The sequence below is a fragment of the Elaeis guineensis genome, chromosome 8 (genome assembly GCF_000442705.2).
Source record: "Elaeis guineensis isolate ETL-2024a chromosome 8, EG11, whole genome shotgun sequence".
Taxonomy (NCBI): Eukaryota; Viridiplantae; Streptophyta; class Magnoliopsida; order Arecales; family Arecaceae; genus Elaeis; species Elaeis guineensis.
In genome coordinates, this window is record NC_026000.2 from 1078309 (window position 1) to 1103109 (window position 24801).

A 24801-nucleotide genomic window follows, 5' to 3' on the forward strand; every position below is an offset into this window, starting at 1 on the left:
TTTTTAGCAACGAAAAATCAATTTCGTCGTAAAAAATATAATTTTTTGGCGACAAAATTTTTTTTTGTCACAAAAAATAAATTTTTAACTACGAAAAAAAATATTTCGTCGCTAAAAAAATTATTTTTTGCAACGAAAAAAAATTTCGTCGCTAAAAATGAACTTCTAGCAACAAAAAAAAAATTTTCATTGCAAAAGATATAACTTTTTGCAACGCAATTTTATTCGTCGCAAATACCTAATTTTTGGGGACGAAATTTAAATTTCGTTGCAAAAGCCTACTTTTTTGCGACGAAAAATATTTCGTCGCTAAAATTTCGTCGCAAAAAATCAAATTTCTTGTAGTGAACATTCTCATCAATACTGAGGAGGTCGGTGAGAATCTTCTAGAAGTGGCTGAGATGCTCCTACATGCTCTGTCCATCAGTCATCCGTAGTTGGTAGAACTACCTCCAGAGGAAGAGAGTGTTGGTGAGAAATTTCGTCATGTACAACTCTTCAAGTTTCGACCACAGTACTGTTGGAGAAGCTCACCAAGCACATGGATCACCACCTCATCCGCTAGGTACATACGGATGATACTCACTGTCTGCATCTGTAGCCGTTTTCAATCCTGCATCTCCATGATGATCGGCTTCTCCTCGCACAAGAGAGCATCGATCAACCCTTTCTTGATGAACACATCCTTCATCCTTACCTGCCACAAAGAAAAATTATTCTTTCTATCAAACTTATTGATCTCCATCTTAATTAATTATGTCTTCTCTATCTTCAGTCTTGCTCACCACCACTGCAATCTGTATCCTTATACTGCCTCACTCTGATACCACTTGTTGGTGGATGTCTGGTTAGGACACCACCTCCTAGGATCTTTTCGATACCGTGCGTCATAGCAGGAAAAAAGAAAAAATAAAATAGAAAACAATCAAATACGTAGATTAGTCAAAAAAGGGCTCGCCTCCACGAGGCATGCAAACTTCACTATAAGAAAAGAGAAGAGAAATTACAAGAAGAGATCACACCCTCAATCCTTGTATACTCAATTTCTCCCTCAAAAGAAGCTTTTCCTCACAAAAGCTCTCTCTCTAAGAAAATCCTCTGAACCCCTGAAGTGATCACTGTCCGCTGTCCGAGAGCCCTGCTCCTGCTCCTCTCGGCACCGCATCTGCTCTCTCTCTCTCTCTGTAGGTTTTGGGTTTTCCGCAGTTGATGAAACTGCACCACTATAATCCCTTCCTGTTCACGGATTAGGCCTTTTTAAAGGTTTAAAACTGTGATAAACTAAGATAGGGTCTCCTAAAGCACCCAAAAAACTTTCCTCGACCTTTGGATCATGACCAAAAACTCCGCAGGATGTCCGATCGTGCACCGATCCATGGAATAATCTGTGGACCGTGAGAAATGCCAAAAAAATATCACCTGATCCATGATGGACCGTGAGAAATCGAGAGAAAACGCCCCCTCGATCCACACACCATATGTGCTTTTAGAATGAGAAATGAAAGCTTGGTTAATATCTTAATGAAAGCAAAATACATGGCAATTCCCTTTTCTACATTGTGTCAGATCCTAATATTTTTCAATTCAATGATGCAACTTGATTTGCTGAATCATAACACAACTAATTTTATGATTCACAGTTCTTAATTCTTTCTCCCCTTGCCAACAAGCTTCATTTTCCCATGATTTCTCAGAATGCTCAAAGATTGTAGAGATAATTCCATCGTATTTTATTATTTCAGTGGGCAATGACACCAGGTACTTGGGGAAAGGCTGCTAGGTTGTTATGGTTACAACTTTCTTTGGGCTATCAAGTGATAGCACATTCTGATGCATGGAGACCTGAGTCCCACCTTACATTGTTTTATTTTGTACAAGTTAATATTTATTCTATTCTAAGATTCTATTATGTTTTGTTCTACCATGAGCTCTAGAGTTAGGAGTTTTAAGAAATTGGAACTACATCTTATTTTCCTAAATTATTATAATATAGGATTGAAATCATGAATAGTTCATTGCAAGCTTAATGTAGAACACATGCAATCCTGTTTTGGTTAAAGAAACAGCATTGTCTATTACTTTTGCAAGTGTGATTTTAATGAAATTGGTACTGCAGCAGAACTGGGAACAAAAACTAATGCTGGTTTATGGCATTTAACGTTTTAAGAATTGCTGAAGTTTCATATGAGTTTCCTGGGATCTGCATACTGTTCTGGTTAGTGGTGTGTTTATTTCAGGCTCTGAGCCAATAAGATTTAAATTTCATCTAGTTATCTTGATATACCAATGCCCAGTCCGAGCAGATTTTTTAGATGTTTATATTTTTTGTGTTCCAAAATTGTTTATCTAGTTGTTGATTTGGGATGGTGACTGCACAGGTGGAAGCTATCATGAATGATTTTATCCAGTTGGAGGCTCGGTCCAGTGTGTTTGAAGTTGAAACAATGATTGAAGGTAGATTTTTTTGCTTAGAATAGTCACTTGTTTAAACAAATATTTGGTCTTGTAGAAACATGACATTTTCTTCTTTGTGAAAATCAGCACAACCCTTCTCCTTATATTAATTTTTGGTGTGGGATCATATTTCCAGGAAGAATTCTGTTGCTTTTGTCATTGCTTGCAAGCATAATCTGCTTTTACATATATATACGTCATAAATTTTCCTCACATAACCATTTAGTACAACTTTTCCTATTGATGTATGCTAGATTAACTCTCATGTACTCTATCATAAGTTTTCATGAATGAATGAGAACCATCCTCCTTTGCGGTTGAAAGGCATCATCATACTTCGTTGTTAGTGACTGATTGCATATGCATTAACTAGTTGTGGTGGCCAGTAATCATTGATTCACCATTCAATCAAGGACCAGCACTCCTTGAAACATTAACCTGTTGCACGAAAACCTGAAGTAACAATACAAGCAATTTTAAAGCAAAACAAGTTGAAGCAGAGGTCTCAAAGATAGCTAGCTATTAATGGTGGAAGCAATCTAAGAAGGTTTCGCATCTTGTGGATATTGTAGAACAATGTCCTGGGATAATTCTGCCTTGGGGAAGTGGTCTTCAAGCACCTCATGAGGAAACCTACATGATAGTGAAGCAGCCTTGCTAAGATGCATGAAGTTTTTTTTTTTTTTTTTAAATTACTGGAAATAACCTGCCAATATTCATTTTACAACATTTGAATGGCTTGCTCTCATCTGCTTTCTCTCTGCTGCCTTACGCAGTTCTTTGCATACTTGCATATGCCTTACTACCACTATTATCATCTATTCTATAACAAGTAGCTCTCTCATTTTTGGTAGGAACACTCGATGGATTTTCGTTTGATTCTGAAGAGGAGGCAGATAAGTTGCCTAAATCTTCTATTCATCAAAGTGATCAAAGCAATGAAAATGGAGACCAAACATATATGAAGACCAAAGGAAAAGTTGAGAAGTCATCTGTATTCTCTCAATCCTGGTTAATTTCTTTTAGACACAGTTTATGGAACCGTAAATTCTTTAAAGATGCAGTCATATGCTTAATTTGGCGCGGATAAAGTTCATGGTAGATCACCTTCTTTTATTTCTGATTCTAGTATTGGCAGGTTCACATGTAGTTTGTTGGAACTTGGAAGATAGTGTTGCAATTATTTTCTTATAGAAGTAATTGAATTAATGCTTTCTCGTTGATACTTGGAAAACAAGTAAGAGTGCCTTCTATAGCTGTTTCCGATTTGTTACAGTATCTCATGTCACAGATTATTACGATTGGGAGAGTTTTTGATGAAATCTTTTCCTCTGAATCAAATTATCTGCTCTTCGATAAACTGATTTATATATGCTTAAAATATTCGAACTGGGTATATGATACTAAATAAACAATTTCTTATGCTTTTTGCCAACTTACAATGAAATAGAAAGCTACGTACCTGTCCAGCTGTTTGGGATTTTGGGTACCAGTTAATGGTGGACTGTTGGGATTAGGCTAGAAGCGTAGAAGTGTGGTCGGCTAGTGGATTATCACGTTTGTTTAGCTGTATTTAGGGGCTAGTGTAGCCCGAAAAAGTAAGAAATAATGGTTCCTAGCCATAAAATAAAATCTTTTCTCAATGAATTATTTAGCACTTTCATCCTAGAGGGACATTGAGGATAGGTAAAAGTTTTGTTCAATTTTGGATGTTACTATCAGAAATAGAAAGAAACGAAGAGAAGCATGGTTACCGGAAAATTCATCACAACTGTCACTGTGCTCAATGCACGTTGGCTATCAGTTATCTAACGGGAAAAAGTGGAAAACAAACGATATTGAGAACAGGTTTGGGTTCCTTTGTTCTGTCGGATGGCAGTGTGCAATATATCTCAGGACAGGATCGTTCGAGGTACCTTTTTTGTCAGATTGCATGAAAAACAATTGCAGTGGCATATTGCTGTCTCGGTAATATAGGATCTCTGAACGGTTATCGTTATTTCATTGTACCGAAACCGAGTTGTAATGAAGGACATATGCCACTACTATTTTTCTCATGATTCATGCCTTCTAAATTTGTAAACTTCGTTTGCTTCCGTTCCAAATTATTGCCGCATGGGTAGTTGACAAGACTTCATACGCAGGGTGTGGTGCGTAACGTACTGCAAGGCCATCCAAGAAAGCAGCAAGGAAGCCTCAAATAGTAAAGAAAACAAAGAAGAAGAAATGAGATGATCGTCTGCTTAATATATCCTTGTACCGCTGTACCAGATCATTTCAACACTAGTTATTATTAATTAGGAAATAAGAAAGAGAAAAGAGTGGGAGGGGTGGGGGTGGTGGAAGCGGCCGCAGGGGGCATTCACCTTTCCTTTTTGTCTTTTCTTTTCTTCATCTTTTTCTTTCTTTCTCTCTCTCTCTCTCTTTCTTTTCTTTTTCTTTTTTCTTTTTTTTTTGTGGGAGCGAAACAATATCCATCATGTCATTTGTGTGCTGTTCTTTCTTATTGACTTTTACCCTAATGACGATTATTAAACAACTCTATATTAGTACCTCCAGCTTCTAGCATCCTTCTCATTTTCTCCTTTGCTTTCAAATAGTGTTGTACAAGGTTTATGGTAAGTATGAAATTGCAAGGAATTAATAGGATGACCTCCAGTTAGAGAGTGTCTGCAATCAATTTCTAGCTCTTTTTTCTTTCTGAAGTGTATCACAGGTGCTCTTCAGCTTTTCAGTTCCATATTCTTTGTTGCTCGAGATCTGTCTCCTGGATTCCTATAGCGTAAAGCTGGTTGTACAGCCCTAATTTCTTTAAACGAGCTTGTAATTCTTAGGGCAGCCTGTCACTGAGCCCCAACTTTGTTCATGAAAGCTGAGGTAATCAGATCATTCAGAGCTGCCTGGAAAAAGACAACGGACAGGAGAAGGAAGCTTGGGTGAAATGATACCACGGTCGCAGATGAGGCCATCGCCAGAGGGTCACTTTCATCTCCATGTCCGTTTATTGCTTGGCCTGTAGAAAAACCACCTGACCTCTTCGTCCTGTGCAGGGAGGGAAGTTAAAGACACAGTACTTGTTTATCATTTAACCTTTTACATAAAGAAACCAAATGAATGCATTCAGAATGAGTGCAAAAATGTTGATGTAGACATGAAATGCCAAGGCAGAAGCAAGTAGACATGAATAGGATCATGAAGTTTAGGCTTTTGCATATTTAATCATCCAGTTCTAGGAAATTGAGTGAAAAGTATCAGAATGCCATCATATGCTGAACAAAAACTTGAGAACTGTACCGTACAGGAGGAGAGGAAAAGCTAAATTAACATCTAAGGCAAAAAAAAAAAAAATGTGGCGAGGCTGGCAATGAGAAAAGGATGCAACCGCTGAAAGGAGACGATATGACGTTATAACAGCCGGAACAAAGAAAGGTACAATTTTTATAGAGGACAGATGGTTACCCGTTGACGGGGCAGAAGATGATGGTGTAATCGTAAGCCTTGCAAGTGAAGGTGCTGGTTCCATCGTCGAATGCATAGCTGTAAGCCCTTGGGCAGGCATTCTTGAAGATGCTCGAGTAGAAAGAGGGCTTGCAGGTCCCTGGGCTGCCAAACTCCCCACTGCAGCAGTACTCATCCAGCCCAAAGGCTTCGCAAGCACTCTTGCACGCCACCACTCCACCATCCCCGTCTACTTGAAGCTCTTTCGGGCAAGCTGACAAGATACAACGGATAACATAGATCATTCCTTTCTAAACTGCTTCCCTTCCCAGTTTTTCTATTCAGTTTTTTTTTTTTTTTTTTTAAATGTGAGATATGATATTCAGTTATTATTTGAAAGTGCATTCTTATGCAAGTTATCCTATTCTTATTTTTATTTTTTTTTTTTTTAAATCCAAACGGCTTTGCTGCGGATTAACCTCTATCTGGGATAAAACAAGTCAATGTGTCTGCTTACACGATCATTAAAAATGGAAATTATGTTGTATGAGACCAGTCTGGCTCATGTTTCCATTCAGCCTTATTTCAATTAAATCGCCAACCATAATGGCATAATGCCAGGTTCAATATCCCAGATACTTGGCCTAACCATAATAACTGTATCTCCCTCCAAAAGGGAACCCGACCATTTCCCACCGAACTTGATTTTTTAAAAAAATTAATAAAGAGAAATAATTACCGCGGTTGAGATCCGCTGCGCATCCGGTTGCGTTACACCTCCCGCGAGGCACCCGGGGCGCGGCGGCGACGGGAAGATTGTAGCCGTCGACGAGGCTGACGTCGTAGTAGTCCGGGTCTTTACCCTTACCGAGGGTGATCTCAAAGAGCGTCGCGGGAGGGAGAGCCCCGGCCCCACCGCACTCCATGCGGCCCCCACAGTCACCCGTCTGGCACGTGCCCGCCCCCTGCGCGTCGAACTCGCACCCGGTCCGGGCCCACATCCGGCCCGACCACCCAGGCGGAGCCGCCATCCGCACGCTCCGTCCCGGTTCGAGCTGGAACCCGGTCGTCGACAGCTGTGGTGTCCCCGCCCCGGCCAGCGTCCCGGGCCAGATCGTATGTGGACAGTTGTTATATATGGTGAAGGTGCAGCACATGGAAAGCTGGAATGAGAGGACCAACACCAGAACAGAGGTAAAGACTCTGCTTGATGGCCCCATGGATTACTAGAATTGGAGGAGCGGGTCGGTGGTTTCGATTGGGGTGGTTGGGGATGGTCGGGGAGAGTGAGGGGAGGAGGCATTGGGAAGGGGGTGGAGTAACTTTTAAAAGCTGCTGGGATTGGAGCCTCGGAGGGGTTGGTGGGGGAGTTTGAAGAGGAGAAGTTGGGAGGGGAAGAAGACGTTTGAAGGCTTTCGGAGGTTGCTTTCAGGCACATGGTGAGGAGGTTGGGTTTAGTATTTTTCCAGTTTTGGGTGGCCTCACTGGGAAGCAATGCCTTCTGTCTCATTGCAAGGAATAAAGGAAGTTGGACAATGTTTTTGTTTCAGCCGCTATTCTGTAATCCAATATATTTTTTCTGCATTTTGTCCCACATATCATCCATGATTTAGCTGCCTCCCAAAACAACCGAGCAATAGGGTCGGATTGAATGTGCACCACGTTGCACCCCATATATCCAAATTGGCGGTGGGTCTGAGAACAGGACTCGATTTAGATAACTTCTACCTCGACCGCAAGTAATTCGGATTGGACGATGGTTTACCACTTCCACGAGCTATTCCAGCAAACTAGAACATATATGGGAGGGTCTCGGTAGGTTTTTTTCAAGGTCAGGTCCAAACTTATCCAGTTAAAGCGGTAAATATCATACATTTGGTACTAGGCACGCCAAAGCCAACACCATCCTTTACATGGACCATGGTCGGAATAAGACACGTCCATTCAGGGAGGATCCATAAAAAGGTATTAATCATATATCACGATCACGACCAATTTGCGTTGATGGTATCTACCGTTTGGGATGGGCCAGGACCCAGCAGATCTATTTTTAGCCTTTAAGAAAAGTGAAGGAGTAGGCTTACTTTAATCCACTTCGATTTGGAGGGAACGCATCAAGTTCTTATCCTACAAAGGTAGGAGAAATTTACATCTTAACCGATTAGTTCTTTATAGTTTTCAATCGTGCCCTTTAGTCTCTGAAGACGGGGGATTTTATTCTTGTGATCCGATCAGATAAAGCATCTCTTCTCATTGGACGATTAGAGAAAAAGATTGGCAATAGATTGTGTGTTGCTCTTGCAAAGCAACGACAACATATCCAACACAATGCATAAAGAAAGAAAGTCTACTTTTGCATGGATCGGTTATGAAGAAAGGTATAGTTTATATGATCCAAACTGGATTCAGATTGATTGTCTGATCAGAATAATTTAGGCATGTGTGAAGACTCCAAGGGGAGCCATAAACATAAGATGGCTGCTTTATATCGGAAACCGAGGAAGGGACATACAGCCTTCAAGCTTCCTTCTCTGTTATGCTCATTCCTAACATATAAAAAAACCAATGTGCAATTTAATTTGAGTCATTAAAATACAATATTACAAATCAATGGTTAAGATCTGGTTTTGTGGGAACCTAGATAACATTTCTTAACGTTTTTTTTGTAAAAAAAAAGAAAAGAAAAGAAAAATATGACATCAATACATAAACCCAAAACCAGATGACAGGGTAGGCAGCTTACTTTAAACAACAGAAGCTGTTTTGGTGCCGTTCAAAGGCTTTCCTTGTCACCTGCTTCGCTTTTTCCAGCGCCCTGTTCATCAGGAGAGCTTGTGGGACTCAGGTAACAACTGCTCCGAGGATCCACGAGGCGGGCATCATGCCGACCTTTGTGGGACATTGCAAGCACAGATTGGGGAGGAAGAAGCCTAGGTCAGAAAAGGATATGTTGGAAGGGCTCCGCAGGCTGTGCCCCAACTGATAACCAGTCCCTGCACCAGCAGCAGAAAATGGGTGTGAAGAATGAAGAATAAAAGTATTCCGAGAACAGATCCAGCAAACTCTTTCAAGCAACGAACATTTTGCTAGGATATGTCATAATTATACAGGACAGATGGATTATTCTAAATGCTGTATACGGTTATGCATGCCTTAATGGTCCAGGAACATTGAGATTAGCACTTGCTTCCAATCACTACATTTCAATCCAGTTTCAGATAGGACAAACATAAGAACAAGTCATATTCTATCAATATCAAATCCAGAAGACCCTCCTATTTCATCATTAGCTCTTCTTTGATCCTAAATAACCTACAATGAAAAAGTTTTCCACTTAAAATTATGATATTTTCATATTACAGATCGTATAAAGGAACTAGAGGAAAGCTTATGTATGAGAAGATCTCATTTCCTGCATAAGATTTCATTATCAATCAGAGCACAACTTGTGAGCGTCAAAGTCACATGCTACTTTCAAACAAACATATTCTCCTGGTTTAAGCAGTAAAAAAACGCATTTTCTTCTGGCATTATCACTCAGAATTTTCTTGTGCACCCAACTAACCTCAGAATTCCAAAACATAAAGGTCAACCATATGTGGCAAATAATCAAGGAAACTTTCCATTAGAGAAACAATGGGCACATTCTCTATTTGACATGTAAGCTAGGGTCTATTGTTAACCATTTCTCAGATAAGAAATAAACTTTTCAAAATATTGTCAAATTGGCAGAAAATACAAATTATGCCCTTCGCACACAGATATTGTTCCCAGAATCCCCCTCAACTTCCATAAGAGTAAAAAGGATCTTAAAAGAAGTGGAAGTAAGGGCACAAGCTTGTGCAAGGAACCTAACAGCAAGGAAAACCAAAACATAGTTGCTAATCTGCAAATCAGGAGGCCCCATATTCTCTGAGGGGATGATGATCAAGCTAATTCTGAATCTACCACTAAACGGATGGAGAAAGTCATATGCAGATAAGCTTATCCAACTTTGGTTTATGAGAGCAAACAACCATGTCAAGAAAACAGAAATAATACATGACCAGCTAAGTTACTCCGCAGCAATTAAGAAGTAGGGGAAGGAAAATCAGAACTTTTAAAGAACATGCAGAGCAACAAAAAACAAAAAGAAAAACTGAGGAAGTGTCTTGCCCATTTCTATATACTCCCACACATATGGGTGCAACATGCTTGTCCTGGCCAACATACACTGGGCCTTCTTACAGCTGCCTTAATCAAAACCACATCTATCTGGGTTTTCATTATTGGAAGGTCTATTATGGGTGAAGTTTCATCTCCATTGATGACTCTAGGATGTTGGTCCTATTTATACTTTAGATTGTTGGAACATGGTTTAAAGAATTTATAATATAATTTAAAAGATTAAATAAAATTAATAATATTTTATTATAAAAAAATTATAAATAACTTACAAAATATCAAGATATAAAATTAATCAAATCCAAAAGCTTATTGGATACTATCCTAAGGCATATTTCCATCCTTCATGCATGAATATTTGAAAAAACTATCCTAAGATACAATTGAAATTCTCCATTTGTGAATATGATCGTGGAGAAGGTTGATGAAAACTCTTTCAGCATCCAAAAAATGAAGAAGAAGTATTACAATAGAAAAGTATTAAAGAAAGCTTAAAAAAAAAGAAAAAGAGAAGGCTCTTAGATGGCTTACTGGATTATGTCACAAAGAGATTTTTTTATAGCCAGTCAATATGACCGTTGGGGTTTTTATAGGCCCATTAAGATTTTTAACAAGAAGTCCCACGATCAAAATCTTTAATACAGAATCCGAAGGCCATAAAATAAAAATGAGATTAAATGCATATGACTATTGATAATTAGAAGCCATTGGGTCAGAAATTAAAATCATAATATAAAAAATTAAAATATTTAAATAATAAAATTATAATATTTAGAGAGGTATTATTGAAAAATTTTAAATTTTTCTCCAACAAAAATCTCATCTCTCATTGGAGTGATGAATGTACGATCGGTAAATAATCTTTTCTAATTAGCAAAATACCAACCTCTAAATCATTTCTTATAAACAAGATATCAACCGCTACACTAAGACCGGTCTAGTGAATCTCAACCACCTTTTTTTTCTGGCATGACTCTTGGGTGTTAATGTTAATACTTGTTGTAGCCTTAATTATACCATTGTAAGATATGAATCTCTAACAAATGATCTACATTACATTAACATGGCTCGTGCATGCATAGCTTATGTAGCATATTATATAGCCCATGGCTGGATCCTTGTGTAGCATATCAGCAAGCGCAACAAATGTACTCCCGCAAGGCATGCAATCCAACCTTGGGACTAATTTGATATAAATGATTGTAGTTATTTACCCAACAAAACGTTCTGATCCAATAAAATTAAGACCCCTCCCGTCCAAGTAGATTTGGTAGGCTTTATTGGCTTATAGGCATGAGACTCCAAGACAAATGCCGGAGGACTGTCAAATTAACTACGACGGACCAAGGGAGCAGACGTGGAGAATCTGAGACCAACGGATGGTAAAGGCTGGAAGAGGCGGCCGCCATCGTGCACTTAGTGGTCTGCCCTTTCTTTTTTGATGGGAATGGGTGGGCCACGGCCTTTTTCTTTTTGGTGTCATTTAGCTCAACCTTGCCCATGCTTAGCACAGAGTGCGCATGGTTATGTTGATGTTTCAAACAAAGGCCTACATGATTTCTTAATGCTGCTGCACTACATATATTTTAATAGTGTGCTGACAAAAGATTTGGAAGATTACCAGCTGGGGATAGAATTATAAAAGTTGTGGTTGAGGCGTTATTTTGAAGATATGGTTAAAGTCGTGATCTAGAAGCCTAGTCTGGAGAATTAATTTGTGGTTGAGGTCTTCCTACTCCCTAGATTCTTCAACAAAATGAAGCTACTTCTTGGTATTGTATTATTTTATTATATTATTATTATTATTATTTTAAATTTTATAGGTTCATTTGGAGAAGGTCATTCCATAAGCCAAGGTGGGTAGCTCCCAGTGAAGACCATAAGTATATAGGCGATTGCCCAGTAGTTGGACCCTAGAGCTGGATCATTGGTGGAAATAATGTGAGTGAATAGACTAATGCTTGGACCATTCTACTGGAGAATTTCATATACCAAAGACATCTCACCAGGTTTCCACTTCCAATAGGGTCTCATTTAGCATTTTAGGAAAGCAAGATAATTCTTGATGTCCTTGCTATCATGTCAGTATTCTTCTACGTGGCACCAGGAGGCAGTGGAGCATAGCTAAAAGTAAAACCTACCCCATCTTGCATGCATTCTCCTATAATGGTCACTGCATCCATGATGCTCATATAGAACTTCTTAGAAATACTGTGGAAAATTGCAAACTAGATCGAAAAATATAAAAATAAAATAAGCGATTTTATTGGAGAAGGTAAATCATGTCATTTGCAGATTAAAAACCATGTCTTTATTTTATGGATTTGATTCTAGTTTCATGGTTTGGGTGTGTTACTCGTAAATTAAATGATTGCCAATCTTGAACAATTCTTTCACCTTTTCAACTTTGGTTTAAATCTAGACTGAGTAATCTGCCAATGTTGGCACAAGAGCCAACTTTGCTGTTGGATTTCAACATGTTAAAATTAGTTTTGTCATTTAAAAAATATTAACAATTTATTTCAATTTTGAGCTCATTCCGAAAATTTTGATGATAGAATAAAACTGCACATAAAAACTGGCATATCAATGTCATCTAGCATGGTTTTCCTTACCTTCATAATGGCCTTATACTCCTACCAAACAACACCTAGCCCATTATGCAAGTTTGCTTAAATAAATAATATAACTAAAAACTTTTGTTGAAAAGGTTGGTGATCGCCTCAATTCTAAAAGCAAGCCAATGTAGGACAAAATAAGCCTTGATACCAACTGGACAGAAGGAAAAAAAATAAAAATAAAAATAAAATAAAAGTCCAATAAAGTAAAATAAGATGCTAGAGTTCCCATAAAATTTTAATTCTAGAGCCCAATCTTAAAAGCTACAATTAAGTAAAATTTTTAAATTTTTAGATAAAATAAAATTTTCTAATTTTTATATTTTGTGTTTGGTAGAAACATATTTAGATTTTTTAATAAAATGGTCCTCCATCACTGGCACTTCAAAATGTTCAAGACCTGAATATTTTGGCAAAGAACAAACAGAAAGGATCAAATACCTAGTCAAATCATTTATGTTACAAGTATGACAAAATTGATTGTTTTTTTAATCTAAAGGTAGGTTGGGAGAATAACACTTAGATGGTACCAAATATTCTTTTTTTTTTTTTCCTGATCAAATACCTAGTCAAATCATTCATGTTACAAGCACGATAAAATCGATTGTTTTTTTAATCTAAAGGAAGGTTGGGAAAATAACACTCAGATGGTACCAAATATTCTTTTTAGGTGGGAATTTGTTCAGAGGTTCGAGCATGAAACACTCACATTAGCATACAAAACCAATGATTGGTTTCAATCACCCGAGTATAAGATCCAAAACGCATGCATACAAAGAATCAGAAAGAGGGGCCAGGAAAATAGCGGACATCAAAATAAGGACCAGGCTAAAAGAAACAAGATTTGGTGCGGTGAAAGGCGTCACCCTTTCAACTCTTGCGAGCCACCTCAGTGATCCTTACACGTCTGGCAGGTCATTGGCTTGGCTGCTGTGAGAACATGTATATTTTTTTTGAGTGGTGTTGAGAAGATTACGTGTTAGGTACTTGTGCTCTATGTTAGAGGGGACAGAAAAATTTCATCCCACCTGCTAAAAATTATTGGTTAGAATCGTCCTACGTATATTTCTTAGACCATCTGATAAGAAGTCATTATATTATCTATTATTAAAAAATATATATTATTATCAAAATTTGATTGAAAATTTTGAAAAAAAAATCACTATTAATTATGATTGGTCAACTAATAATTTTTATTATGTTGAATGAAAAAAATTATTTTTTACATGATATAATAGTTTTTTATTGAATGATCCAAAATATATATGGTAGAATATTTCTTATCAATATTTTCTCCAATTTGCCTATCTTATAGCTGAACTAAGAGGAACATGTTATTAAATTGATGTGAATGGATGCATTAAAATATAAATTATGCTACCGATAAATTTCTTAATTGCCTATTGCAATCATATTGAGGACCCTTTGGTATCGATGACTTGAAGGCTATCAATTGTTCAACGCCCATATGCTCATATGATCACAGCTCCCTCGTGAGCCACTCAATTATGTGTTTTGTTCTAACTATTAATGCACCGTTAGAACCTTTCTCTTTATTCCTAGAGTGTAATCGCATACATTGCATCATGAGTTGCACAGCTGCTATATTTTATGGCCCCATTTAATTGAAAGGTCAGTCCCAAACTTGCGGCGACGTTCGCAACCCTGGGACAAATCTATGCCCTTCATTTACACACGCATACATGTTTATTGTAGGTGGCGTAGGTGTAATATCCGACTAGAGAAATAAGCACGAGTGGAGCCTAATGCATCTTTCACAGCTATAGATGCGGTCCTGAAAATAATGATGCCACTACTTGTACAATTAATGCGATCCCATCCCAGCCCCATCGGATGCTGGCCTCACCATTTTTTGACAGTCTTTCTCCCGAAACATCTATCGTACTCCTAAAACCAAATACTACTAATCTTCTATTATTCGGAAACAACTGACTAAATTATCATAAATTAATTCAAAATAAAGACTTTTGAAAAACAATTAAATATATGGTAAGTGTTATATAACATATCTCAATGTGAATTGATCCACTTTTCCATCTCACGATGCATATAGCATTGCTTAAATACTCCGAGTAAATGCCTACGTACTCATCAGTTTATTCCGTTCATAACTAAATAATTTTTGTTACAATTTTTTTCTCCTCCGTAATTTAACCCAGCACACTCTCTCTCTCTCTGCCGTTTGTTCTATTTATACCAGTTGCTTTTTTTAAGAAAAATCTATCTGCTCGTAAGTGGTGACGTATTTCCGCCAGCCATTAATGAAACGTGTCCATATCCCTACGTATTTGTCGATGGTGGGCCCACAACAAAGTGGCACCATCCAGCCCAGCCACGGAGCTCGGCGGCGCTCGGTTATTTTTAAAATAACTGTAGAGGATGAGACATCGTACGGCCTTTTAAAAGCAAATCGATACTTGCCACGTTGTCCAATAACCTGAACGCGGACCAGCACCGTCGGAGTGCTTGCGTGCCGGGAAAAGTCTTTGTCCTGTTTGGGAGGTGGAAAAGTCTGTGACCCGTCGGTGCTTTTGTCACATCTTCTTGTATTAAATTATAGACCAATGTTATTATCAATGGCTTGATCAGCAATTATAGCTAGATACTACTGTCAGTGGATGCTAGCTATTCTTGTTCTTCCGCCATCCATGTACATATGTTGAAGTAACTCTGGCAATTATTGATGCCATGGATCAAATTATCCTTCATAAGTGCTCTTTTGTCGCTATTAGGTGGTGGTGGCGTGTCGCCATCGTAAGTTGGGGTGACATGTGCACGTGGAAATGTTAATAGACGATTTTGCATAAGTCTATGACATAAATTGTCAGTAAATATTTTTTTGTAATGAAATATGGATTCCCGGGAGATTACTTGACTTGTCACACTAACATATGCATATAGCTGCATGCCTGTAGTATTATTTTTTTAATAGATATATACATAAACATATATCTGTATATATACATATACATAAATTATATATATACATAAATATATGCTTTTTTTTTTTGATTAATCACACTGCTCATAAAGTTCAGAGATCATAGAATGAAGGGTTTTTTATTTTTATTTTATTTTTATTTTTTTGGTACCGTGCAAGCTTGAAATTTAAAAAAGAAAAAAAAAAGCTTTAAAGGTTAGTAGAGCTCATTTCATCAGCCAAATATCACAAATAGGAGGATCACATATTTTTGAGCTGGTTGTACTACCATTAATCCATAATATCACAAATAAGAGAACATCAGCATCATATGGAATTGCATTATTAGTCAAGGATAATTAGACAACATATTCTTGAAGAATTCTAATGACATGCTAAAGAAAATGCAGTCTTAGTCCATTAATGAAGCATGGTTTGAAAAATTGTTATTGTGTGTCCAAAATATGAGTTTGAGGTAACTACATGTATAATTTTCATTTAATTACTGTTATACGGTTTTAGTCTAGCTTTAGATATGATCAATTGTGAGCTTTCTTATCTTGCCCGGAAATGGTTAAACCCCTTTCTACCAAAAAGGAAAAAAAATAGTTAAACACCAGATGGCTGTGTCCAACACTACCCTTCAATAGTGGTGCATGACCTAGTTCTCTGAGTTTTTTTCCTTCTTATTTAATTATTTATTTATTTGATTATTTCAGGTTCTACCTTGTGTTTGACTTGATGCTTGAGGAGGGAATATGCTCCGGATATGTGGGACATTGCTATGTAGTCAGGATGAGCACGTCAATAATACTCTGAGTAGGTGCTTCGAATATTTGGTGGAGAGCCGAAGCACATCGTTGTCACCATGAGGCCCCTGAACTTTCCAAAACACTAACTATAATTCCCAGTCATCATGTCATTGGTGACTAGGCTCAACCTTTACTGTCTTTTTTGCAGTCCGGCCCCCACCTCTGCAAAACTTGATCATGCTTCAGAATCCAACCCAACCTAGTATTGGTAGGCGTGGACCCAGTTAGATCGGCATTTTGGCTTGGACCCATTTGGTGATTGAGAGACCATTCACCATTCGGAGTTGTGCTGGGCCCGACTCTCACATGACCCGGTCGACAAAAACCACATCTCCGACCCACTTACTCGACCATCAAACTCAGTTCGACCCAAAATTGGGGTAACTCGACTCGTTCTTACCAACAACTAATAGGGCTAGGACTTTGTGGGACCAGGGACATGCCTCTTAGAAACACACCAAGTAGCTTGACTTGTTTCTGCCCAGTTTAGAAGAGAGATGATTAGAACCTACTGATGTCGCTAGGACAGGTCTAGTTTGGAAGTAGTAATTTCCATGCTCTTTCTCTTTTGCCTCGTATCGATAACAAAAATGCCTACTTTCATATATTTTCCTAGATAGATTCAAATGCCAAAGTAGAGCATTCACTTACCAAGTAGAACTAGAAGATTTTACCCCCTTCTCAATGCCCAACTTTCCGACTCATGTCATATAAGAGAGGAGAGGGCCAAAAAAATGAGAAGTAATGCAACTACATATTCTATACTTCTCGCCTAAGAGTGTCGTTTTTCTCTTTAGATTCATGTTCTCTCCCAAGAGGAATGATAACAGGAAGAAAAGGAACCAAAAGAAGCCGCTCAACTTTCCATCCCTTCGCATGTATAACGTGGAGGAGACATCAGGGCAGTGCATGTCGAAGGTCGAGAAAATGAAAGCAGTCGTCCATGAATTCCCAAACTGAAGAGGCCCTGCGTTAAATATGTTCTCCTTTTGGCTTCTTGTATGATGTCAGAATTAGCAAGACAGCTCATCCTCCCCCTGGGGCCCGAACTGTCTTTAAAGCGAAGGCATAAAACTTTTTAACAATTTTTCTCTCACATCAAATTCCTTCTCCCACGATGCCCATCCTCTCTCTCAGTCCGAGACCAAATAATAATAATGATTAATTAAAAAAAAAGTTAAAGAAAAAAAAAAAGACAAAGAAAAGAGATCTCCAGAGCCAGAACTTCCCCCACACCATCTCTTTTTACTCCCCACACACCATCCACAATGGAATGGATGGCCCCGTTTCCCACCCCCTCCTCCTATCCTCCAAGCCCTTTCTCTTTTGCTCCAAAATTGTTAATGTTCTTCCCAAATTCCACCGCAAGATTTTGATCTCTTTCCGGAGGCATTGCCTTTTCTCCTTCCCCAGTCTCTCTTCGCCACAAATTGCTTTCTCTGTTTCCACTCTCAATTTCCCAGTCTCTCCATCTACTCCCTTCCCTCATAAAATTACCAGCTTTGCATCTCAAAGGTGCCTCCTTTATTAACTGATACGTGCCCTCTTCCTTCCCTTCTCTCCGTTTCTTGTGGGGAATAATCAAATAGGGCATCTGGTTCTCACAGGCGAATCGGAGGAAGGAGCGCACGCCATGTCCCCAGCTCCAATCGATGCTCTATTACCGGAGCTCCCGCTCCCAACGCGGAAGAGATTCTCGGATCTCCGGGGTGTCAGATGGCGTATCGATCTCGGGATACTGCCGAGCTCGCCGTCGGCTTGTATCGAAGATCTCCGACGCATCACGGCAGATTCTCGGAGGAGGTAAGATGGGACCCTTAAACCTGTTCTGTATCATTTTCAATGTTTCGGTTTCTTGTGGCAAAATCCCTTCTTTTCCCGTTCCGTGGAAGATTGCTATGCTTTTTATGCATGGCAAGTGATTATTCCTGTATCTTTAATAAGGTTTAATTCTTCGAAGCAAATAAAAATAAGCTTTTTGATGAGCTTTTTTTTTGGGGGGGGGCCATTTTTGATATTGTGCTTGGTTTTTTTTTCCTCTCTTGAGATTTTGATTCTTAAAACTGGGTCAGGAGACTTCTGTTTGGATTGTTAATCTATTTTATGGAAAATTTTCTGACTGTTTTCTGAGGAGGGGAATGGCACACCAGATGTTTATTTTTTATTATCATTTATGATACGCCTTTCTGTTTTCCCTGTCGTACTGCGGCTGTGAAGGACTCTTTTTTAAATCGGGAGAGCTGCTACGGGCTATGCCTTGGGTTATATAACAAAGCATTCACATCTTAAGCTTTTCAATGTGCGTGATGTCTTGTGAGATGTAGATGTGTTTCTGCTTTTTCCCCTCCACTTTACTTGCTATCCTTAATGCTGTTGATATCTCCAATTTCCTAAGTCACTTTAATGATTTTCACTGTTGCTGGCGATTGGTACTCCAGTTTAGCAAGGATGGTGGTAAGAGAATTGGAACATGAGCAGGACCCTTTCTAGTGTGCCAAAACTTTGTTTTCTAGGATAGATTTAACTGCTTTCAGCAAAATTCGCTTTATATGCCTATAATTAATCCTCAATGTTTAGCTTAATGACTTTTATTTTGTTTTGAGTAACTCCTGTCTGAGGGCTTAGGATTTATTGTGATGGTCTTTTTCAAAATGCAATATTGTAACCCACCCCCCAGATAGTAACTCCTAATGATTTGGCAGTATTTTTCCTTTGATCTTTATTATTAAATGCACCAACCACATTGAAGGTTTATTTGCTGTTCCTCATTGTTTGCTTTGCGGCAGTGAATTAATCCTCTATTGATTTGTTCTTTCTCTTTCCGATCTTATTGTGTACAAAAATAACCAGTTCTTTTGATTTTGCTGGATCTGCCTGATATGCATCTTATCTCATTTCTTCCTTCACAGATATGCCAGCCTGAGGCGTCGCCTTCTAATAGATCCTCATCTCCCTAGAGAAGGAAACAGATCTCCTGGTGTTGCCATGGACAATCCTTTATCACAAAATCCAGGCATGTTTACTCTCTGGCTCATGCTGCTGAAAATTTACTCTGAGACACATAGATGATGCTCAATTTACTTAAGAGACCTTTCCTTGAGTTGCCTATTTCCTCTATAATCACGTGAAATAAAAAAGCTCATGGTTTATTCTGGCTCAAGCCTTTCTGGAAAATTATTATTTTTTTAACCTTTTCACACATTTCCACTCATCTCACATTGGCCTTCAAAAGGTTTGGAATGGTTATTTTGGTTATCATTATTTTTCATGATTCCCATTTTTTGTCTTAAGATAATCCCATGCTGCATTCACCGTTTAAGCTCTGAAATACAGTCAAATGTTGTTCTAAAGGATTTTTTTTTTAATTACTATGCCATTATATCTTCAATGCTCGTTAATTTTAATCACTTACATTAATTTAGCATGGATTGCAATGTTGTTGATGTGCTTGAAACTCTTTACTTTGTAATCATGAGTAGTGTTGTGGTAATACATGTGAAATTCCATAATAATGATTTTTTGCTATTTATTCCAAAATACTGCATTCATTGAATGCTTAAGATCTCATGATGGCACAACCGATCCACCTTTTGATTCTGTTTTCTCAAAACTGTTGTGTTGATCTTATTGCACAAATCCATTGCAGACAGCACATGGGGCCGCTTCTTCCGAAATGCTGAATTGGAGAGAATGGTCGACCAAGATCTGTCACAGTTGTATCCGGAAGATGGTAGCTACTTTCAAACCCCTACATGCCAGGCTATGTTAAGAAGAATACTGTTATTGTGGTGTCTTCATCATCCAGACTATGGATATTGCCAAGGCAAGTTGACCTATCTGTGCTTTTTTGCATATGCACTTCTAAAACAAGATCACAAAGTGGAGGGTTAATCTTTGAATCATTCTTGATTCTTCAACCGTTAGTGGTGAACCTACATATTGTTATTTTAAACATGATGTAGTATTTTGGGGTGAATTGATGTTTATGAAAATGGTAGGTATTTTTTCCTGTGTTTTTCTTTTTCCAAAGCTTTATTTTAAGATAAAATACCTCCTACAAAGGTTTATATTGCTATCGATTTTGCATTGCATCTGAATCAGTGCTATTCGAGATCTAGATGTGGTTTCATGACCTCAAGTTCAGAGTAGGCAACAAATTTAAAACATAATGAAGAAGCAAAAGTTATTAATATTATATATGGCCTTTTCAAAGTTGACCTGTCAATCTGTGTGCTAAATGACTGAAACGTCCATTTTTATTCCTTTCAGGAATGCATGAACTACTGGCTCCTCTGGTATATGTACTTCATGTTGATCTGGATCATTTGTCTCAAGTGCAAAAACTCTATGAAAACTGTTTTAAGGATGAATTCGATGGCATATCTTTCCCAGAAAGTGGTCTTGTCTCCAATTATAGATTTACAAAAACCACTAACTGGGACACAGTTAAGGATAAAGACAGTGATTTTCAAGAAAGCACACCGGAAATTAGCAGCCTAGATGACCTTGATCCTGACACAAGGGACATATTTTTATTAAGTGATGCTTATGGAGCAGAAGGCGAGCTGGGTGCTGTCTTATCTGAGAGATTTATGGAACATGATGCCTATTGTTTGTTTGATGGCTTGATGAGTGGAGCCTGTGGTGTGGTTGCCATGGCAGACTTCTTCTCTTCCGCTCTTGCCATTGGATCTAGCACAGGATTACCTCCTGCGATTGAAGCCTCGTCTGCATTGTATCATTTGCTTTCCATCGTGGATTCATCTCTTCAGAGTCATCTTGTTGAGCTTGGTGTGGAACCTCAATACTTTGCACTCAGATGGTTGCGTGTTCTGTTTGGACGTGAATTTTCCCTTGATGATCTCTTAGTAATTTGGGATGAACTATTCTCTTCTCCTAATAGTGCATGCATAGATAGTGATGCAGAATATAGTTTCAAGGTCTTATGCTCTCCTCGAGGGGCATTTATTGTAGCACTGGGTGTATCATTGCTTCTTCACCTGCGATCTTCCCTCTTAGCGACTGAAAATGCTACTTCTTGTCTTCAAAGGTTATTAAACTTCCATAGGAATGTTGACATGAAGAAGCTGATGGACAAGGCAAGGTCATTGCAAGTTCTTGCTCTTCATTCCAACATCTTGTCTTCATCACAGAGAAGTTCTACCAGGAATAAGCTGATGATTAGTAGAGGTTATAGTCTTCCAACTGGTTCAGCTTCTCCCAATACCCCACTCCACCCGTTACCAGAAAGTTATTGGGAAGAGAAATGGAGAGTGTTGCATAAGGCCGAACATCTACTCAAGGGGAATGACAATGACTCAGTTTTGGGTGGAACAATCAAGAAATCTTTGGTTGAAAGGCTTGGTTTAGCTAGGACAGAATCAGATCCTTCTCCAACAAAGCCTACGAGTGGGAAGAAGGATTCTCAGTCTTCTGTTAGGCGTAATCTCTTGGATGATTTGTCTCGAGAAATAAATTTGGAGGCAGATCATGGTAAGTTGGAGCATGAAGAGATTCTTGGTATTTCAAATAACAAGGAGTCTCTCTCTGTGGGAGTAGATGCAAGTAAGGATTTTCCTGGTGAACCGGCTGATCAAAATATTATAGGAAGGACCTCGGACTGCATGACTGAAGAGGCATGTATGAGTGGAGAGAATTCAGTCTTTTCCACAGCTACTAGTTCTCATAGCGTTGGCAATGATCGTGACAATGACTCAGAAAAGAGTAGTTTTACCTCAAATTCGTTTGTTGGTGATAATGATGAGGAAATGATTCATGGAGAGGAGTGCCAGAGTTGCAGTGATGATAATCAACAAGTTCGAGACACTGAAACCACTTCTACCACCATGAAGCCTGAAACAGATGCATCCTTGAAACAGGTAGCAGTTTCAAAGGAACGAAAACTGCTTTCTGGTAAATTTCAGTGGTTTTGGAAGTTCGGTAGAGGCTCTACTGAAGGGAATGTCGAAAAGGGAGGAAGTGAGGATCCACAAAGATCCCCGGGTGTTGGAAATATAAATATCGATATTTCAGGTGCTTCTTTTTCCGATGGGTGCGGTAAGTCTTGTGGGGCTAGTAGGAAGATGGACCTGGGAGACAAGAAAGTGATGGGCACTTTGCAAAATCTTGGGCAATCCATGCTCGAGAATATTCAGGTAATACAGGCACTTTGCTTTTTCACTGCACTTCTATAATCTACACGTTTATGTATTTGAGTTTTGCTTCCAGTACTTAAATGTATTTTTCCAAACATTGACTGACCGCATAAGCTTGCAATTTACTGGTGCTGATATATGGTAAGAGTCTTGTTTTCATAAAAATAGCATTGAATTTTATCCTTCATCTATCGTGCAAATGCTGACTGCCAATATCATATCTCTCCATCAGATTATTTAGAACCTCAATTTTTGGCTCTGCATTCACAGTTACTAAATTTGAAAGACATCTGCGTCCTTTTTTTTTTTTTTTTTTTTTTTTTGGTTGTTGCTAAAACTTTGTGCGTGTGCATGCTGCCGGGGGGGTTGACAAAATGATAATTGACCACTTGCATGAATGCAATGTGCATGCATCTCAACAATGCCAATTTTTAGGAATTGCTCATGATTCTGCTGTCCACAGCGAGAACAATGCTGTTGTCGTCAGCAAGAATGATGAATTGCTTTGCTCGCCTCTTAGTCAGTTCATGGCATTCATCCCAAGTGTCAGATGTCTATTGAATGCTGATTGAAATCCCCATTTATTGAATTTATTGTAACTATGATCATTGGGCTGTTCAGGTGGTCGAGTCAGTCTTCCAGCAAGATCGGGGTCAGTCTGGTTCACTGGAAAACTTGTCAAACAACATTCTTGGTGGCAAAGGGCAAGTTACAGCGATGGCAGCTCTCAAGGAGCTTCGGAAGATAAGCAACATATTATGTGAGATGTGAGGCAAGCAGGTAGGTATGCATACACAAGATGTAAGTACAATTCTTCGATGGTCTAGTAATAAAAGTTTGATCTCTAGGCCTTTTTTCCCCATCCTTTCTACATTGTTTTCGATGTATATACCAGCCCCATTCATAAGGAAGAGCTGATAGTCAAACCGTTATCCGGTGAGATCTTCGCTTTAGTTGGTGAACAAGTAGGGAGCAGTTACATGAGTATTAGGCTGCTGTTTTGTGATCGAAAGTTTGCTATCTTTTCAAGAATAAATTATACCAATATACTCGCATACTGGCAAATCCTCAGAGTGGGCATTATGAATGGGTTACCCTTTTTCTTTATTTTTAGCTTTGAACAGTCTATCTAGTTAGCAGTTCAAATCTTCATAAATTGATAGAGAAGTCAGAGAGCTGAGTGCCTAAGAGCATCAGCAGGTGAATCACTCTTCATCTTCTGGAAGGCAAATGGCACTTTTTTCATCAGACGTTATATTTGTATCCAACGAATTTAGGTGTACATATTTCAATTATAGTTGGCATTTATATTACAATTGGTTATACCTTAAACTGCGAATTTGACTGGCCCTTGTCAATCGTGCTATCTATATTGACTTGCCCCTGCCACACTGGAAACGATTCGGCCAGCCTATCCTTCCTCCTCATGTGGGGCATTCAGGGTGAGATGCCGAAGAAGTGCAGAAAATTATCAGTGTCCGTCGGAGCAAACCAACATAATCAGTCTATAATGGGGACGGCCGTTAATACCCAGCAAATGCATTTTATTGGCCGTTAGTATCCATGCTCGTTTCTGATGTGGGACTGCATTGATGGCCCAGCTCCCTGTCAATCACACTGGATAAACTTTCAAGGTACATAAATGATGGTTACTTTAGCCAGATTTTTCTAATTACATCTTGCATCCTGATGGCATTTTCCCTTTTTCCCTTCTTTTTTTTTTTTTTTTTGAAGTTGGAGAATACCTAAAATAAATATAAAAATTAAAGATAATATGTTTTTAGAGAATGACATCAGAAGCAGTCAAGGTGGGTATATAAGATTCTTGAAGATCCTCGTGATCGCCCGAGTTTTATTTATTGTTTTTTTTCCCTTCAGTTGGGATAAGGTTTGATGGTTATGCGGTCAGAATGGAAATGCTGAACTACAAATAATATAAAAATTAAGGATACGCTGAATGATGCCCTGGGGCTTGCATCATTAAGTATTATCTAAAAATTTTTTAAAAAAACCCATACCAATAAATAATTAAAAGAAAACCTATGCACGGAACCAAGAACTCAAATATATAACCATGACGGAGGATAGCGGCAACCCACAAAGAGGCGCCATCACTCTTGGGGCCCACCTCTTATTTCCACTGTTAACTAACCGAGCTGCTGATTAGCAGGGCCGGCCAGCACCATATGATGCTGAAAGGATAACTACCCTTCTATTCC

General features: G+C 38.6%; 2 protein-coding genes across 2 annotated transcripts; one reads left to right on the plus strand and one right to left on the minus strand.

Moving 5' to 3' along the window:
- Positions 1-4922: 4922 nt before the first annotated feature.
- On the minus strand, positions 4923-8018 carry LOC105050950 (pathogenesis-related thaumatin-like protein 3.5). Its single transcript, XM_010931177.4, has 3 exons — positions 6632-8018; positions 5914-6166; positions 4923-5496 (listed from the first exon to the last, which is right to left on the minus strand). Exons 1-3 carry the CDS (start codon positions 7110-7112, stop codon positions 5298-5300), a joined length of 933 nt encoding a protein of 310 aa, XP_010929479.2. The 5' UTR covers positions 7113-8018; the 3' UTR covers positions 4923-5297.
- A 9791-nt stretch (positions 8019-17809) lies between these two features.
- On the plus strand, positions 17810-23647 carry LOC105050867 (uncharacterized). The gene is made up of 6 exons (XM_073261510.1): positions 17810-17942; positions 18035-18230; positions 19337-19444; positions 20078-20250; positions 20697-22582; positions 23204-23647. The coding sequence occupies exons 2-6, from the start codon at positions 18061-18063 to the stop codon at positions 23351-23353; spliced, it is 2487 nt and encodes an 828-aa protein (XP_073117611.1). The 5' UTR covers positions 17810-17942; positions 18035-18060; the 3' UTR covers positions 23354-23647.
- Positions 23648-24801: the final 1154 nt, after the last annotated feature.

Bases quoted from the DNA above. Each gene is read 5' to 3' on its own strand.
- LOC105050950 (XM_010931177.4), bottom strand. From the start codon at position 7,112: ATGGGGCCATCAAGCAGAGTCTTTACCTCTGTTCTGGTGTTGGTCCTC. The intron at 6,167-6,631 runs GTAATTATTTCT...GTATCTTGTCAG, and splicing joins CGCAGCGGATCTCAACCGCG to CTTGCCCGAAAGAGCTTCAA. The intron at 5,497-5,913 runs GTAACCATCTGT...CTCCCTGCACAG, and splicing joins ATCTTCTGCCCCGTCAACGG to GACGAAGAGGTCAGGTGGTT.
- LOC105050867 (XM_073261510.1), top strand. From the start codon at position 18,061: ATGTCCCCAGCTCCAATCGATGCTCTATTACCGGAGCTCCCGCTCCCA. The intron at 19,445-20,077 runs GTTTACTCTCTG...CATTGCAGACAG, and splicing joins TTATCACAAAATCCAGGCAT to CACATGGGGCCGCTTCTTCC. The intron at 20,251-20,696 runs GCAAGTTGACCT...TATTCCTTTCAG, and splicing joins AGACTATGGATATTGCCAAG to GAATGCATGAACTACTGGCT.